Here is a 15416-nt window from a genome sequence, read left to right as displayed (position 1 = left end):
ATATACACACAGACTTATGTGACAATAATTCTCACTACCCTCACTCATTCAAATATCTTTCAAGACCTAGCCTTTCCAATATTTAAATGATTATTTTTAGTTATTCTTAAATGATGAAAAGGAGTCATGCCATATGTTTTTAAGCTAAAATATTTAGTGGAACATACTGAAGACTTTTTTATTTTACTCCATTATTGGTAAAGCAAAAATGTTTGATAAATGCTCATTTCTTAAAGTACATCAAGACTATTTTCTTTGATCCCAATTTCCACAACAACAATTGCCACTAGTTTTGGATTGTTTCTTGTTATTCATGGTTATCTGATTTCATGGCACATCTTCTATATAAAAAAAAAGTGTTGTGTAATGGCATATTTCAATTTTTGCCAATGAAACTAATTCTGTTAGAGACATTTCAAAGCATCTCCCAATATATTGTTTCTAATCCTACCAAAATGATAAAAAAAAAAAAAATCTTTAACACTAAGATTGGGACTTGCTGATTGACAAAAACAAACCTCTTAAAGTAATATATTCCTAAATATGTTTTCTTTCTTTGGAGTTTAATAAGTTTAATAAGCTTGGAGAAATTTGAAGACAATTTGTTTTAGCTTTGTATTTATAGAGATTTGGATAAGGCCAAAATGCTAGAATCAAATTATATCCTATGGAAGTAACTGTAAATCTCTTTCATAAACTGATTCTACATCACCAGTTAAACTAAATTATATCAAGATATCTGGTAGAGGAATAATTTGTTGAACTTGAAAATACAGAGTCATCCTCTAATATTAAGCATTATTTATATGGCATTTTTATGATAACCTTTATATTTATTACCACCACACTGAAAGTGTATTACAATTACAGTTTTGTTCATCTGCTAAAGTAAATGTTGTATTAGTCTAAAATTTATTAAAATATATTTATGATAACCATTTTTATTCATATCACATTCATTTAACCATAAGTTGTTGGTTACCACAACTAAAATAAGGTTTTAAAAATTTTTTTAAATAAATACTTGTCTTCTTTTCCTTCTCCTGTATGTCTTACATTTTAGATATAATCTTCCAAGAACAACAACTAACTACATTGGGTCTAAGCTCACAATAAAATTTGAGGGGAGAGGGCTGGAATCCGATAAAGAAATTAACTCCTTGTTTCACCTGTGACAGAACCTGTAGTGACCTCTTGTGGTAAAAACTAACTATAGCACTTTGGTGAACAATGCAACCTTTTCCTAGCCCAGTTGGAGAATACGGAAGCATTGTTCCTCTGGGGTAACAAACAGCTGTGATTAACATTGAAAGTAAAAGATGATAAACATTGACTAAACTGAAGAATTTCTGTATGGAAATATACTCAGTCAACTGTCAAAATAATCATAGCTACTCCCTTCCATTAAAAAAGTAGTTTTAGATAGTTCTTTAAGTAGAGCAGTTAAAACTTGAACATGGATTTCTTACACCTCTTACTTCTAGAACCAAGCAAAAGATAGACACAGAGGGAATTTCTAGTGAAGACAAGAATGTCCTGGGATGAGCAGCAATCTGGTCAGCAGGATACTGCAGGCATTACATAATGCTGTGCAGGCTCTAAAGCACAAGACAGTCCTCTGGCTTATTTAACAATATAATCTAGGGACTGGTCAGTAAAGTTTCAACCTCTATGATATTTTTAAAGTAAAAACAGTACATTATAACATAGGTAAAACAATGCTTAAAAACCCTATGAGGTACCAATATTTCCTAAATAGTATTCCATATTAAAGAAAACCTTTCAAGAAAAAAAATCAATCCCTTTATACCAAAAAAAAAAAAAAAATCCACGTTTCCCACTGTTTCTTTTCAACTGAATAATACTCATAAGTTACTATTCCTGTTTTGTTCTGTGTTAAATCACAGGTTCTCTGTTTCCTCACCTATCAGTTTTCTTTTAAGGTTTCAATGTTTACAAAAATTAATTTTAGCAGAAAATAACTTTAGATTTTCCAATAAATGGGGGTGGGCGGGAGGGCTGAGTAAAGAAAACACTTAAGCATCCTAGAGGACTGAAGCAAAATGGAAAATTGAGCACATTGAGCATCTTCTTGGAAATTATTAAATGGTTCATAAAATACTACCATCTCTATTTTCTTCTTTCCTGAATCCCTTTTATCTCCAAGGAGAAGAAAACACTTCTAGTTTTTACATAAACAACTGAAATTAGTGTTTAAAATGTGAAGAACAATAATCAATTTCTAACAAAAAGACATTATTTTTGTAGTTATTTTTCAGAATGGCAACCTAATTTACTATCACCCAAACTGAATCATTCTTGCCTATGAATAAAAGTGCTGCTCAAGGACAACAATCAGATTGAAGGCCTTTGAAAGGTTTTGGGGTGTGTGTGTGTGTGTGTGTGTGTGTGTGTGTAATCTAAAACTTCTGCCTAGAAGTTCTAAAAACTGTTGCTTTCTTTCAGATACTTAACCTCTACCCACAACTTTTCTGCTCCCTACAAGCCCAATTGATACTGATGAATAGCTTCCATCGATTACAAATGTCAAGAAGGGAAGGTACCCTAATAATATTACAGACACAGATTAATCAGCAGGCAGTGGGGCGGGGGCCTTCTACAAGGCATCCCTAGTTGTAATGAGCTCACTGCATAGTCCCCAAACTTTCCTGTCCTAACAATTTACTTTAATCCTGCTAGCCAAGAAAGTAACTAAACCTTTCTAGTGTATTGAAACTTTTGGCCTTTACAACTTCTCACTCTTTATGTTTACTAGAACCATGTGTTCAGAATTATTGTAATTCCTTATATTTGTCTAAAAATGATTTTATCTTGTCCTTTATCTTAAAATTGAAGATAAATTCTCTACTTCTACTATTTGGGAACTTGGCTATAAGGTGTGTGTATACACATCTTACTCAATGGCCCTCATTATTTTATGATAAACAACTTACAATGCCTTCCCATAAGAGATTGAGTCAACCAAATAAGGAAAATAAAAATCCAATCTCAAGAGATGTAAAATAACAGCACATAGGTTACTGCTGCTTCTTTAGGGCACAGAATACAGCACTACTACTCTGGGAAATTTCAACTGGGGGAGTTTGGAACTTGATAAGGAAATCCTCATGTTTAAAGGCTATATTCAAATAAGCCATGTATCTTGCTCTTTTTTTCTGCATTAACAAGAAGTTCTCTGATGGATTTCAAATTGGCTGAGGTTTCAACTCATTAATGATATCCATGGACAAATAAATGTCTTATGTTTTCTCTTTGTGTCCATTTCTCTATGTCTAATGTCACCCCCTTGCTTTCTGTGTATGCACGTGTGTGTGTGTGTGTGTATTTCTGTCTTTATATACATCTCTCTCTTGCTCTTTGTGTTATTCTTCCTCTGTATCTGTCTTTGTGTCTGGGTGGATGCCTGTCTGTCTGTGTGTTTTCCTGTGTGCTCCTGTACAATCTGTGCATCACTCTATATATGTTTCTATGTTCATCTGTCTCTTACTATAAGATTTGATATTTTCATAAGAAGAAAATGATGTTGTGATCAGAAAAAGAAGCATTTCTTCGGGTAATGGTAAGCAGACAATCCCAGACTTTCGTTTCCTCAATATTTATACTGGGAGCATTGGCTCCTTTTCTTCCTTTTACTGCTAAAGCTCTGCCAACACTTCTCGCTCAATGTTGTTAACTTAGTGAATAATGAAATCTTCACTGTGACAAACCCAACCCATCTCTGAGAATCCTGAAGGGAATTTTCTCTCTTAGCCTCAAGTAAGGAATTTCTCATGATGAATTTTTCAACATCTCTACCAAATCATAAGGAAATGGCAACAACTGTGGGACACTTCAACATGAATGTGCAAATCAATTCAATACTGCAGTTCTCAAGTTCCGAAGTTCATCCTGTAAAAGAGGTCTTGAAACATTTCAACGTTTAGTAAATACAGATACACATACACTTATCCCAAATACCTAACACATTTCAAACAAAGCTCAGAGACTTGAGTAGTGGTTTCAAAGATTAGCCATAGGCTATAAGAGGTGGCATTTAAAATACCAAAACAGATAAAATTTTATTTGCATTTGGAATTAGCCACAGAAAGAAACATTAAACCAAGGACACATTTATAAACAGAGCATAAAAATTTTTTTTCATTAATTTGGATGCCAGATACATCTTTAAAATGGTAGACATAAAATGGAGCAACAGAAACAGATATATCTAAGCCACATAAGGTAAATCTTAATTTCATGGTATATCTAAAATAAAAGATATTTGAAAAATTGGCTTATAGTTCCAGTCTGTGCAAGAAGTTTCAACCAAAGACACTATGTTAGTAAACTTTAGTTAAGGGGTTCTCATTTTCTTTCTCTTCACCAAAGCAGAGCAACAGAGAGCCTGTGGGTTTTGTGTGTGTGTGTGTGTGTGTGTGTGTGTGTGTTGTTGTTGTTGTTTTGTTTTGTTTTTTGTTTTCCTTAGGGCCTTCTCTGAAAAGTCCTTTCACAGACCAAATGGCATGGAGATCAATAACCCAAGCAAATGAGAAAGCTGAAATAAGACTCATATAGCTTAAGTAACTGATTCCAATAAACCTTAAATTCCCCAAACTGGTTGTTTCAACAGTAATATCCCCTCTTGGTCTATGTATAATATTAATATAAATGTATAAATATAGAAATTGCCAACTATTGCAAATTTATATTTATATTAACATTGAAAGATAGAAAATGCCTATTAAATCACACTGGAATGACTAAAACATTGCAGGAATATAAAGTATGAGTACTAAGAAAAAAGAAATACACTAGGCCAGTCCTGTTAGCTGTTTCATTCAACCCAAATATAACACTTTGCTGTTCTAGACTTCTATAGTGTCAAGCATTGGTCAAAGTGGAAGAAGTCAAGTCATAAGGCTCAAATTAAAACCAAATACCAAGTCAGGATTTAAGGAAAACACTTTGGGAGACGCTTAACAATATATGGTCCCAAAGTCAGGGAAAATATGTGTAAGCCTAGTTTTAAAAGAGATCCTAATCTAAGACTTAGTATAATCTAATAATTCAGAGAAAGGATAATTGTATGTAATTATTTATTATCATTTGATTGTGCCAATGTGTCACCCACCAAGCAGGGAGCTTCTTGAGGACAGAGAAATTGTCTTAATCATTTTTTTTTTAATCCAAAGGGCCCCACAAAGTGTCTAGTGTATAAGGCACCTAATAAATATTTGTTTAAATGAATAACTAACTGCATAGAATATTCCCATTGCTTTGTTCCAAATTCTGCTGTAATCCATATGCAGAAGTGTCTTTCTCATAATCCTCCAAGCAAGGGATCTCAAAATAAAATAACTCTCTGAAGGAAAAACTTCAAAGGATATTCAACATATCTTGTTAATCACTTTGAAAACTATATAAAAGAATTAAGGATAAACGGAAGATGTAGATTTCAGAAAGTACAAAGTTTAGAAGGTCTTAAAGTGTGAAATAAATAACCATTCCCATTCAGAATATCCTGGAGGAAATGAATACATAATGTGTGGTGTGTTAAAGACAACAAGAAAACATCAGTAGCACAGATTGGAAGGGCATTCTTGGAATTCTTTCTCCACTTGTTATTAAAAACCCAGTAGCTGCTGCTTCACTTCTTCATTTCTCCTATTTAAGTCAAATCAAATGTATCATATAACCAATAGGAAACAATAAACAATGAAAAAACAAAGAAACTGTAAACACAAATTTAACCATAGGAATTGCCTTCCCATCTTCCAAAAGTCGATTCTCTTTTCTAGATGCAACTCCAACTACTCGCTCCAGTAGAACAGGGTTCCTTCCAGTGGTGCTCATTGGGACAAAAGCCATTCCAGAGACTTAGATCTTAAGTGGCCTCTTTCACAGCCATTCCCAACTTAAGGAAAACCCTTCCACTGAGATAAACTCTGAGAAATTGGTCAGTACCTTACAGCCTCCTTGGGGGGAAAAATGTGGGAGATGAACTAACAAGAAAGATAGACCTCACCAAAAGGAAACTGGACTCTATTCTCTAGAATAGAGATGTGAACCGATGGGAGGAGGATGAGTTATCGTGTGGAGGGGATGCAACTAACTTTTGTCCATCACCACCTCATTCCTACCCACCCTCCCCCCAAATCAAGCCCTACTGGTAACTGAAGCCACCAGGTAAGGATGCTTGCATCCTCCTCCCTCTTTGGAAGAGGGTGGAATGGGGGGGCGGGGGGAAACGGGGGGGCTTGCGTGGGCGAGATGGAGGTGGGATGTTCCGAACTGCAACTCTCCTTACCACTGGAGCGCCTGACGATGTTCTCCAAAAATGTGTTCTGCGGTGCCACCAGCCCTCTCTTGCCCCCCGGCATCCTGGGTCTGGAGAGCGGCGGCCAGGATCCGCGGCGGGGGAGGGGGGGCTGCAGGAAGAGAAGGTGGAGGAAGAGGAGGAAAAGGTGGAGGAGACGATCGAGCCGAAAGAAGAGGGGGCGCGGCGGCGGCGGCGGGGTCCCCTGACTGTGTCTCGAGCCCGACCCGGATGAGCAGCTCTGGGGAAGAGGACCAGGCAGTTCATGGTAGTAGCGCTCCCCCGGCCGCCGCTGCCCAGACTGTGGCGGTGCCGCACACCGGGCTCGGGAACTGCAGGCTCCGCGGGGCACAGTGCGCCTGCGCCGCCCCCGCTGTCGCTGTCCCGCCGGTGCTGATGCTGAGGCTGCTGCTGAGGTTGCTGCCGCGGCGGCGGTCGCCTTGGCGCGGGCTCAGCATTTCTCCCCCTGCCCCGCGCCCCGGGGCTGGGGGAGCGGGCAAAGCGAATTCAAGCCCCCTCTATCCCAGTCCACCTTAGTCCAGACCGAGACCCTTTACTGTGCCTTCCTCGGCTGCCCTACCCTACCCCTCTCGTGCAGCTGGATCCCAGCTGCCCAGCGGAGTCCAACTTCTCCCGGTCTGTGCGCCTGGCGGCCGCTCCTCTCGAAACAAGCGCTTGCTGTCCAATCGGGGTCGCGGAGTGGGAGAGGCAGCGAGAGAGAGAAGCAGGCAGGTATCAGCGAGGGCAAGGGGCAGTCAGAGGGGTCACATCGCAGCTTCTGCTGCCAGAGCCCCGAGCCCCGGCCGTTCCTGCGGGCGCGGCTGCCCGGGCGGCGGTGCGGTTCGGCTCTCGCTCCAGCCGAGGCTGAGCACCGCGCAGGGACTGACTGAGCGGCTCGCCGGGACGCAGAGCAGCCACCTGACGCTGCTACCGCCCCCCTCCGGGCTTCGGCTCCCAGAGCCTCCACAGATGAGCTTTCAACACCCCGCCCCACCCAACACCCGGAGCCGGAGCCAGATAGGGTCGCGGCGAACAGCGGGCTCTCAGAGTCACCCCTGCGCCCCGGGCTGGGTCTGATGCGCGGGGGGGCGTGAGGGCTGCCCGCGAGAGTTTTCCGGAGGGCTGCTGAGCACCGCAGGCGAGCTGCGAGGCCAGCCACTGCTACAAAGTTGCGGAAAAGATTGCACTTGACGCGACAAGTGGGGGTGGGGGGTGTGTGAATAATTCACAACCGAAAGAGGGGGAGTGCAGCGGAAACGTTTGTGATGGAAACACAGGGAAGATGGTCGGGGCGAAGCTGCGCAGGGCTAGGGCGGGACACTAATCGCCTCTAACGACCCCCTCCTCCCCCGCCGCCGCTCCGCTCTCACCCACACACTTCGGCTTGGAACCTGGACAGAGGTGGAACAGCTAGAAACAAAGTCGAAAAGCCAGGATCTGCCAGGGAGAAGGGAAAATGGAGAAAAGAATAAATGCCAAAGCGGCTGGGAGAGATGCAAAGAAAGGGGGAGCCCGCGCCGTGGCACAGTCTTTTGTCTAAGGCAGTGGTCCCCGGACTGGCAGCATTAGCTCCAGCAACACCTGGGAACTTGTTAGAAATGCAAATTATAGGGCTCAACCCCAAAGCTACTGAAGGAGAAACTCTGGGGGTGAATATGATGCTGGCTCAAGTTTGAGAATCACTGGTCAAAGGGCTCTCCTGAAGCTCCACCGGGTGGATGCAGAAAAGAATGTGTGAAAACAGCAGGGTCAAGGGATGGGGGACAGAAAAGTGCGCTGTGGCAGGATCAGCGATTGCTGGTAGGAAGAAGTATTAAGTGGCAAAGGCAGAAAGATAATTGGATGGAAGCGTCCCCTCTGACCTCTGACAGAATATGCTGGGATTAGACATGGTGAAGACCAGGTTGCTAGAGTATCGAGAATCCCAAGGTTCGGGTCGTAGTGAACATCTCCCGCTCAAAGCCTTCCCTGGAGGACCCAGGTTTAACCTTGTTTGGAGCTTCCTAAATCACTAGCCTCCAGTTGAGATAACTCTCGCCCCTGAGCAAGCCTATGCTGGAGAGAGTTAACTGCACAGGCTAGAGTTGAGGTCATTATTTCCCTTTCTTCTCTGAAATTTCCACCCACTCTCCCAGAGCTTGGGCAGCAGAACAAACCCAGAAGGTTGATGCAAGACTAAGAGCAGTTTGTTCTGCTGGGTTTCTTTCCACAGAAGAAAATCAAGAGACTTGATCCAATAACACTTGGCTATTCTAGCTTTCTTTCCGAAGCATTCTGGTGGTTGTAGCTATTCCCCACCCCACCCCACCCCCAGCTAGATGTCTTTTAAACACCCTGGGGTGTCTTTAGTTAAATAACAAGGGACTCTGGCACAGATTGGATCCTTTTGACTAGCTTGCCACTGGCAGGAGTCAGGGATATTCAGCTCCCTCCATGTTGGTCTAGTGTGTGTATGCAGGCAGGGGGACTCTACATCCCTACCCATCCCCACCTTAAATGTACTGGTGGGTCTTGTATGACCTGTGTTCCTTGCAACCAGGCTAGTACAAAGACAGTGATCAAAGACTAATCAGCCATTCACAGGCTGAGGCAGTGGACAGGCAGGCTAATTTTAGAGATGTTAAAATCACACATATATAAATTGCTTTCCTAGATTTCTAACATTGGTGATTCCATCATCACTAACAGGGAATATTTCAAATCTATATGTTCTTTAGCACATCATCAGGTGCCTACATCTTGCCTCTGGGTATTGATGTAAAATTCAGCTTCCCAGCATTTTCCATCTATTATAAATGTCTCTGTTCCCAGTCATTCCTCTGTGGGTGTATTAGCTCACACTTCTCAAAGAGGAAACTCTTTTGGTCTCCATTAAGACACAGTCACACAATTACTGGTAGAATTTCCCTGTTTATTTCCAGCCACAGATGTAATTAAAATGACAGTTACCTCTTCTTTGTTGTCTTTAATAATTGTGTAGCATGATAACTTTGGGATTGTAATAAGTTATTGTAAAAAAACAAAACAAAACAATTGGTAGTTACCAATTGACAACTCCTGTATACATAATTTTCTTAATCTTCTAGTTTAAATTTTCATTTTATTGAAGAAACAGAGATCCAGAGAGATGAAATGACTTGTCCAAAATGACACCATGGTAACATTGAGACTAAAACCAGGTCTCTTGACCCTGAAGCCAGAGCTCCTTGTAAATAATAGAAAATAACCTGATCTTAGATTTGTGTGGTAACAACAAGCAACATCCAGTGGTCTCTATTGCCATTACTGATTTTGCAGGTCTAGAAAGAAGTGAAACCCCTGGCAACAACTTGAAACAGCTCCCAATCAAAATAGAGTTAAGGAAAATAGAGCAGCACCGTATGGACTAAGTGGCCCTAAGGAATGTGCTGGCAGATTGCAGCAAGTGCCAATACAGCATTTTAAAAGCGTTTTGCAGATAGCATCCATATGTTGTGACCAAATGACAAGATTTAACAGGTGAGAGAGACAAGAATAAAAAAGCTTCAATGTCACAGAGTTTCTTCTCTTTTGTTTCTTAGTTTTATTGCAAAGATTCCATTTCACAGCGAAATCATTTATCCCTTTCATCTGTCTCTTGTGGTTTTGTAATTAGAGTGCCTTTCTCTGCTATTACCAAGAGTTCTAACCCCCAGAGGTGCTGAGTTCAGAGTCAAAGCAAAATGAAAGCTAGCTGAACTGCAGGTGTGTTTCACTTTAACAGCAAAATAAAAGTGGAAAACTTTAAAACTGATAGATTGGGAGATTATTTGTAGCTACCTCTGGATCGTTGAAGCATTGTTTAATTAAGCACCCCTCCTTTGAGAATTTTACAATATAGTTTGACAATAGCTGAAATTACACATAAATTCTCCAACATGTATTAGAGATACATACATTCTGACTTATTGTTTGATTCCTTATGTGCAAATAATCCACCCACTCAATAGGGGTATGATTTTTCTCCCCAAAACTGTTGTGTTTCTGAGCTCATACAGGGCAATCTGTAGGTACTATAAATAGGTGGCTCTGATGGAGGAACAGGAGGAAGGAAGAAAGGAAGGGGCCATCCAGAAGTCACTCTCCATGTTTGTCTTTAGGATTGTTCTCATTGGCAGTAGTAGCAGTCCAATCTATTTCCTCCTTCCCAACCCATTTCTCATGCGTCACTCTGTACCTCCCCCAAGAACCATAACCTAACTGTGGCAGTAAACTATCCAAATATTATTGTTCCTTTAGATGCACAAAGTCCCCACCCTTACACTTACACCTCCACCATGCAAGATCTAAATTAAGAGAAAGCAGAAGAGAGAGGAAGCAGAGGTGCAAAGGTTCAGTGCTGTGGGATCTCCCTGGGATTTAATCTTGCCTCTGACACTTCTTAGCTCTATGACCCAGGGCAAGTTATTTAACCTCAGTTTTCCTTTCTGCAAAATGAGGATAAACGTAATACCTATCTTATAGGGCTATTTAGGAGGATTATCACAAAATAAATGTGTAAGTCTTTTCATCCCCTTTTACTTTCATTTGCAGTAAAAGCTCTAGAAAAATTCAGCAGGTCACCCGATGGTCATTACTAATGTTCACCAAAACCCAGTTGCCTTCTCTACCCCCTTAAAATTAATTGTGGCTGTGCAACTAGTTTTAATGAACAAAATATGAATGGGAGTAATGTGTGTTACTTCCCAGTGAAAGCAAAAAAGAGCCAGGTCTTACTCGGTTCTCTGTGCTTCTCTTCCTTTGCCTCAGGGATTATGGAATGCTGAGCCAACAAAAGGAGTTATCTAGACCCACAGTTGACAGTGCATAAACAAGAAATACACTTTTGTTGTGTTAAGACACTGAGATTCTGGCATTGTTGGTTACTGTACCATAACCTAGTCTATTCTGAGTGATACAAGTTATGAACTTGCTATAGGTAAGGCCCTACCATAATGATTCTCAACCTTGGCTACACATTAGAATCACTTGAAGAGTTTATAAAAACCCCAAAATCCAGGCCAGTGCCCAAACCAAGTAAATCAGAATTTCTGAGGGTGAGACCCAGGTATTGTTTAAAATTCCCTGGTTGACTTCAGTATATTTGAAGGCTGAGAACCACTACCCTAGAACAGTGCTGCACTCTGTGGGAACTCTTAGATTTAGATATTGTGGCACGGATCAAACTTCTGGTTGCACCTGCCCAACAAAGCCTCAACCCTAATCCATCCAACTGTGAGTTTCTCCATGCCTGTAGCTACTGAGAATCATAGAAGAGAATCACAAAACCTACAAGAATGACACGTGATAAATTCAAAGCCTCCAAATGCAACTAGGACCTCTCAAGGCTGCCCATCAATTCTGCATATCCCTAATCAGCTGTCTTTTCCATTCTCTACAGTTGCTTTCTCAAAGCTTCTCCACTCTCTTCACACCTTAGATGCCATTCCTTCACCTCTCAGTTTCAGAAGATGTCTTCACAGAGAACAGAGAATAGGCCATGCCATCATTCCTTAGACATCCTGCCTCTGTTCCCTCTTCCTTTACTTTAATCTAAGAGAATAGGAAGAAATTTCCCTAGGCACTCCTCCACCAGTGCTATTGATCTAATTCACTTGTGCCTCTAGAGGGATCTCACATTACTGACCGACCCCTCATTCCTCTTTCTTCAACATTTAAATGTGCTTTTATAATGTTTTTTAACTCTATTCCTCTCTAGCCTTTGCTCTGTCTCCCCCATCCCTTCATGACTGATCTTCTCAGGAGAGTAGTTTGTAGTAAATGTTCCACTTCCTTGCCTCCTATTCATTCTTTAACCACCACAGATGAAACTCCAACAACCTACCTCCCTGAAATTGCCTTCCCAAAGTTCATTTTTTTAACTGTCAAATCCAGTGAGCCATTTTCTTTCTTAATTTCACTTTACCTGTCTATGGCCTTTGACCCTGTTTCCACTCCATTCTTCTTGCAACTCTTCCTCTACCTTGGATTGCTTGGTTTTGAAACCTTGCTGTGAGACCTCAGGCATCTTAATTAACCTATGTCTGTGCCTGAGTTTCCTTAATTGTAAAAAGAGAATAGTAATAGTGCCTACTCATATGGTTGATGTAAAAATTAGAAAATTCGGGTGGACAATCTTGTATCCACACTTCTGAAACACAAAATTCAGAAATCATGAAGATTTTTTACATAAATTTGTCCCAAACTCATTTGCCATGAACTGACATAAAGCTTATTTGTAGTCTCTCTTTATCCCACTTGGTGTGAATATTATATGTTTTGGTATATACAAATAGACAGGAATCTATGCATTTCTGAATTCCAAAACACATCTAGCCCCAATGACTTCTGATAAGAGATCATAGGTCTATATATGTAAAATACTTAGAATAGTTCCTGGCACATAGTAAGCATTCAAAAATGTTAGCTATTAGATTTTATTCCACGATAATTTTATCTCCTAGTTTTTCTTCTACTTCTCTGCCCTTTCCTTTTCAGGACCCTTTTGTAAGTCCCTCATTCTCTGACCTGTCATAAAATATGACTACTCTCCAGAGTTCCATCTTCTCATTCGGCCTACTCTGTCTAGACAATCTCCTTCACTCCCATAGTTTCACACATGTATCACATATATGATGATGATATACTATCTTCAATTCAGATCCCTCTCCTGGAACTCTAGGCATGCATATCTATGTGTTGACTGGTTCTCTCCATGTGGCAATTTCACAAGTGCAAAGCGACATTGTTCGTTTGTTTGTTTGTTTAAAATAAGCTTTACTGAGTATAATTGACACACAATAAACTGCACATACTTAAAATGCAGAATTTGATGAGGTTTGATTATGTATACACCCATTAAACCAATTCCGCAGGGATCCCTAACTCAACAGATTCAAAACCAAATGCATCATCTTTCTGCCTGCCCAAACTTTCTGCCCCTCCAGTGTTTCCTATTACAGGAGTGCCACTTCCATTCACCCAGTTGTCCGAGACAATAACTACAACTCTTCTCTGACCCAACCCCCTGCATCCAGTTCTGTTCATTCTATCTCCAAAATATCTCTTGAAAGTATTCACTTCTCACTATCACCCTTGGCACCACTTGAGGTCAGGCCTCCACCATCCTTCACTTGGATGATCGCAACAGTCTTCCAACTGCTCCCTGTTTTGTCCTGCTGTGCTCTTCACTCACAGACCCCACGTCAACCCATTCTTCACTCTGAACTGCTGCCAAAGTGATCTCCCTAATGCATAATTCTAATTACTATGATGCTCTCCTGAATATAACCCTTCTAAGATTCTCTTTAACTTCAGGTGAAAGTCCAAAGCTCCTAACGAGACTTTTTATATCCTTCTTTATGAAGCTCCTGCTCCCCTGTCCAACCTACTCTCATCATTCTCCATTCCAACCCCACATCCTCATACTCCCTTGCTCCCTACACCCCTTTTCATTCCTTATATGTACCATGCTCTCTCTTTCTTCCTCTACCTATGTCCTGTCTCTCCAGGCAGATTCTTTTAGGCCATAAATTAGACATCATTTCCTCCAAGAGACCTTCTTTGGCTCTCCAAGACATAAAGAATTCCTTCTGTGTTTTCTTCTAGCACCCTCTGCTCAAAACTGGTATATGATGATGCTGGGATTATGTACTTTCACCCAAAATATTTGGGAATATCTAATGAATAAGAACCAGCTACCTCATACACTCCCTCCTCCACCTTAGAGAAGAAAAAGTTCCCTGTGCTAAAGAAAGGGAGACCAATTGAAGAGAAAGTGAAGGAGTAAGGGTCCTACATCCTGCCCTAATATAGGCAGAGTCCTCGATCTTCAAGGAAAGTGGCAAATACCCCAGAGAGGTTAATGAGAGTTAAAATCGAAAAGAACTTCCCCATCTCCTGGGTAGAAAGCCAAAGAGGCAGCAGGACTATAAAGTAGAAATGGCTGAGTAAGATGGCTAGATGGGACCTTAATTAGCCTAGAGAAATTCCCCCAGGCCTTTGAGGGCATGAGTGTAGCATAATGATTCCTTCATGCCTAAGGGGTACATCCAGGAAACAGATAAAGTGAAACCCACTGATATTATCACACATGTATTATGTGTCTTTCCTACCTGTCTCCAACACCACACTATGAACTCCTCAAGGCAGAGGATCAAGTCTTTGGAATGTATGCTTCTTTAGTTCTGATTCAGTGCCTAGAACATGAAGACCACAAAATAAATTGAATAGTTAATCATTTAATCCTGTTGGGGAAATTTTAGTGTAGAATTGAAAATTTTAATTTCTCTCCACACTTCACACCAGCCACCACAATAAATTCCAAGTATACTACAGAATTAAACACTTTAAAACTACCTAAAGTAAGTTTATTAACTACTTTTGAACCAAAGGAAATTATAAGTAACAAGATAAATCAGCTTTGATTATATCAAAACTACATTACCTGCATGTCCAAGATAAAGCATAATATAGATGCAGAAGAATTTGAAGGAGTGAGAAAAATTATTCAGAATTAATATGAATGGGAAAAGTTTTTTTTCAAAATATGTTTGGAACAAATATAAAGCTATACAGAAAATACATAAGTTGCAAAGAAGAATTGTCAAAAGAAGTAGATGGATTATAATTATAAAAATTAATAAGAGTTTTTTAAAAATTGTAAAATTTTCAACCTCACCAAACAGTAAAGCAATACACATTTAACACTTATAAAATGACACCTAATTGGTTGCAATGACAAAACCAGTGTTTTCAAAGCCATAAGACAGGGGCAAGATTTCTGGAGGACATTCAAATATATGTACCAAGAATCATGAAAATAATTATGCATAGGGACAACTTAAAATTTAATAAAATACTACTTTGCAGAACATAATAGGCCACAAAACACCTTCATTAACTTAAATCAGTTTTGCCATGATCCTCAACAGCACTTTGTGAAATTATTAGAGCAAATATAATTATTCCTGTTTTTCATGTTTTAAAAAAAAGTTTCAGAAATATTAGGTGTTTTTCACCAGGTCCTCAGCCAATAAGTGGCAAAGTGAAGGCTCAACCCAGTTTCTCTGACACTATGTTCAATGTCCTCTCCCCTACATTA

The 15416-nt window shown here is 40.3% G+C and overlaps 1 protein-coding gene across 1 annotated transcript in view; it reads right to left on the bottom strand.

Moving 5' to 3' along the window:
- The window catches only part of KCNH5 (potassium voltage-gated channel subfamily H member 5), a 343994-nt gene extending 337614 nt beyond the window's left edge, over positions 1-6380 (bottom strand). Inside the window, exon 1 of the mRNA XM_037835300.1 lies at positions 6308-6380. Within this exon, the coding sequence (XP_037691228.1) occupies positions 6308-6380 (73 nt within the window). The remainder of the gene's footprint in view (positions 1-6307) is intronic.
- Positions 6381-15416: the final 9036 nt, after the last annotated feature.

Source organism: Choloepus didactylus, chromosome 4, assembly GCF_015220235.1.
Source record: "Choloepus didactylus isolate mChoDid1 chromosome 4, mChoDid1.pri, whole genome shotgun sequence".
Classification (NCBI taxonomy): domain Eukaryota; kingdom Metazoa; phylum Chordata; class Mammalia; order Pilosa; family Megalonychidae; genus Choloepus; species Choloepus didactylus.
The sequence above is the reverse complement of the archived record's forward strand: the minus strand, read 5'-3'. Positions and strand labels throughout refer to the sequence as shown.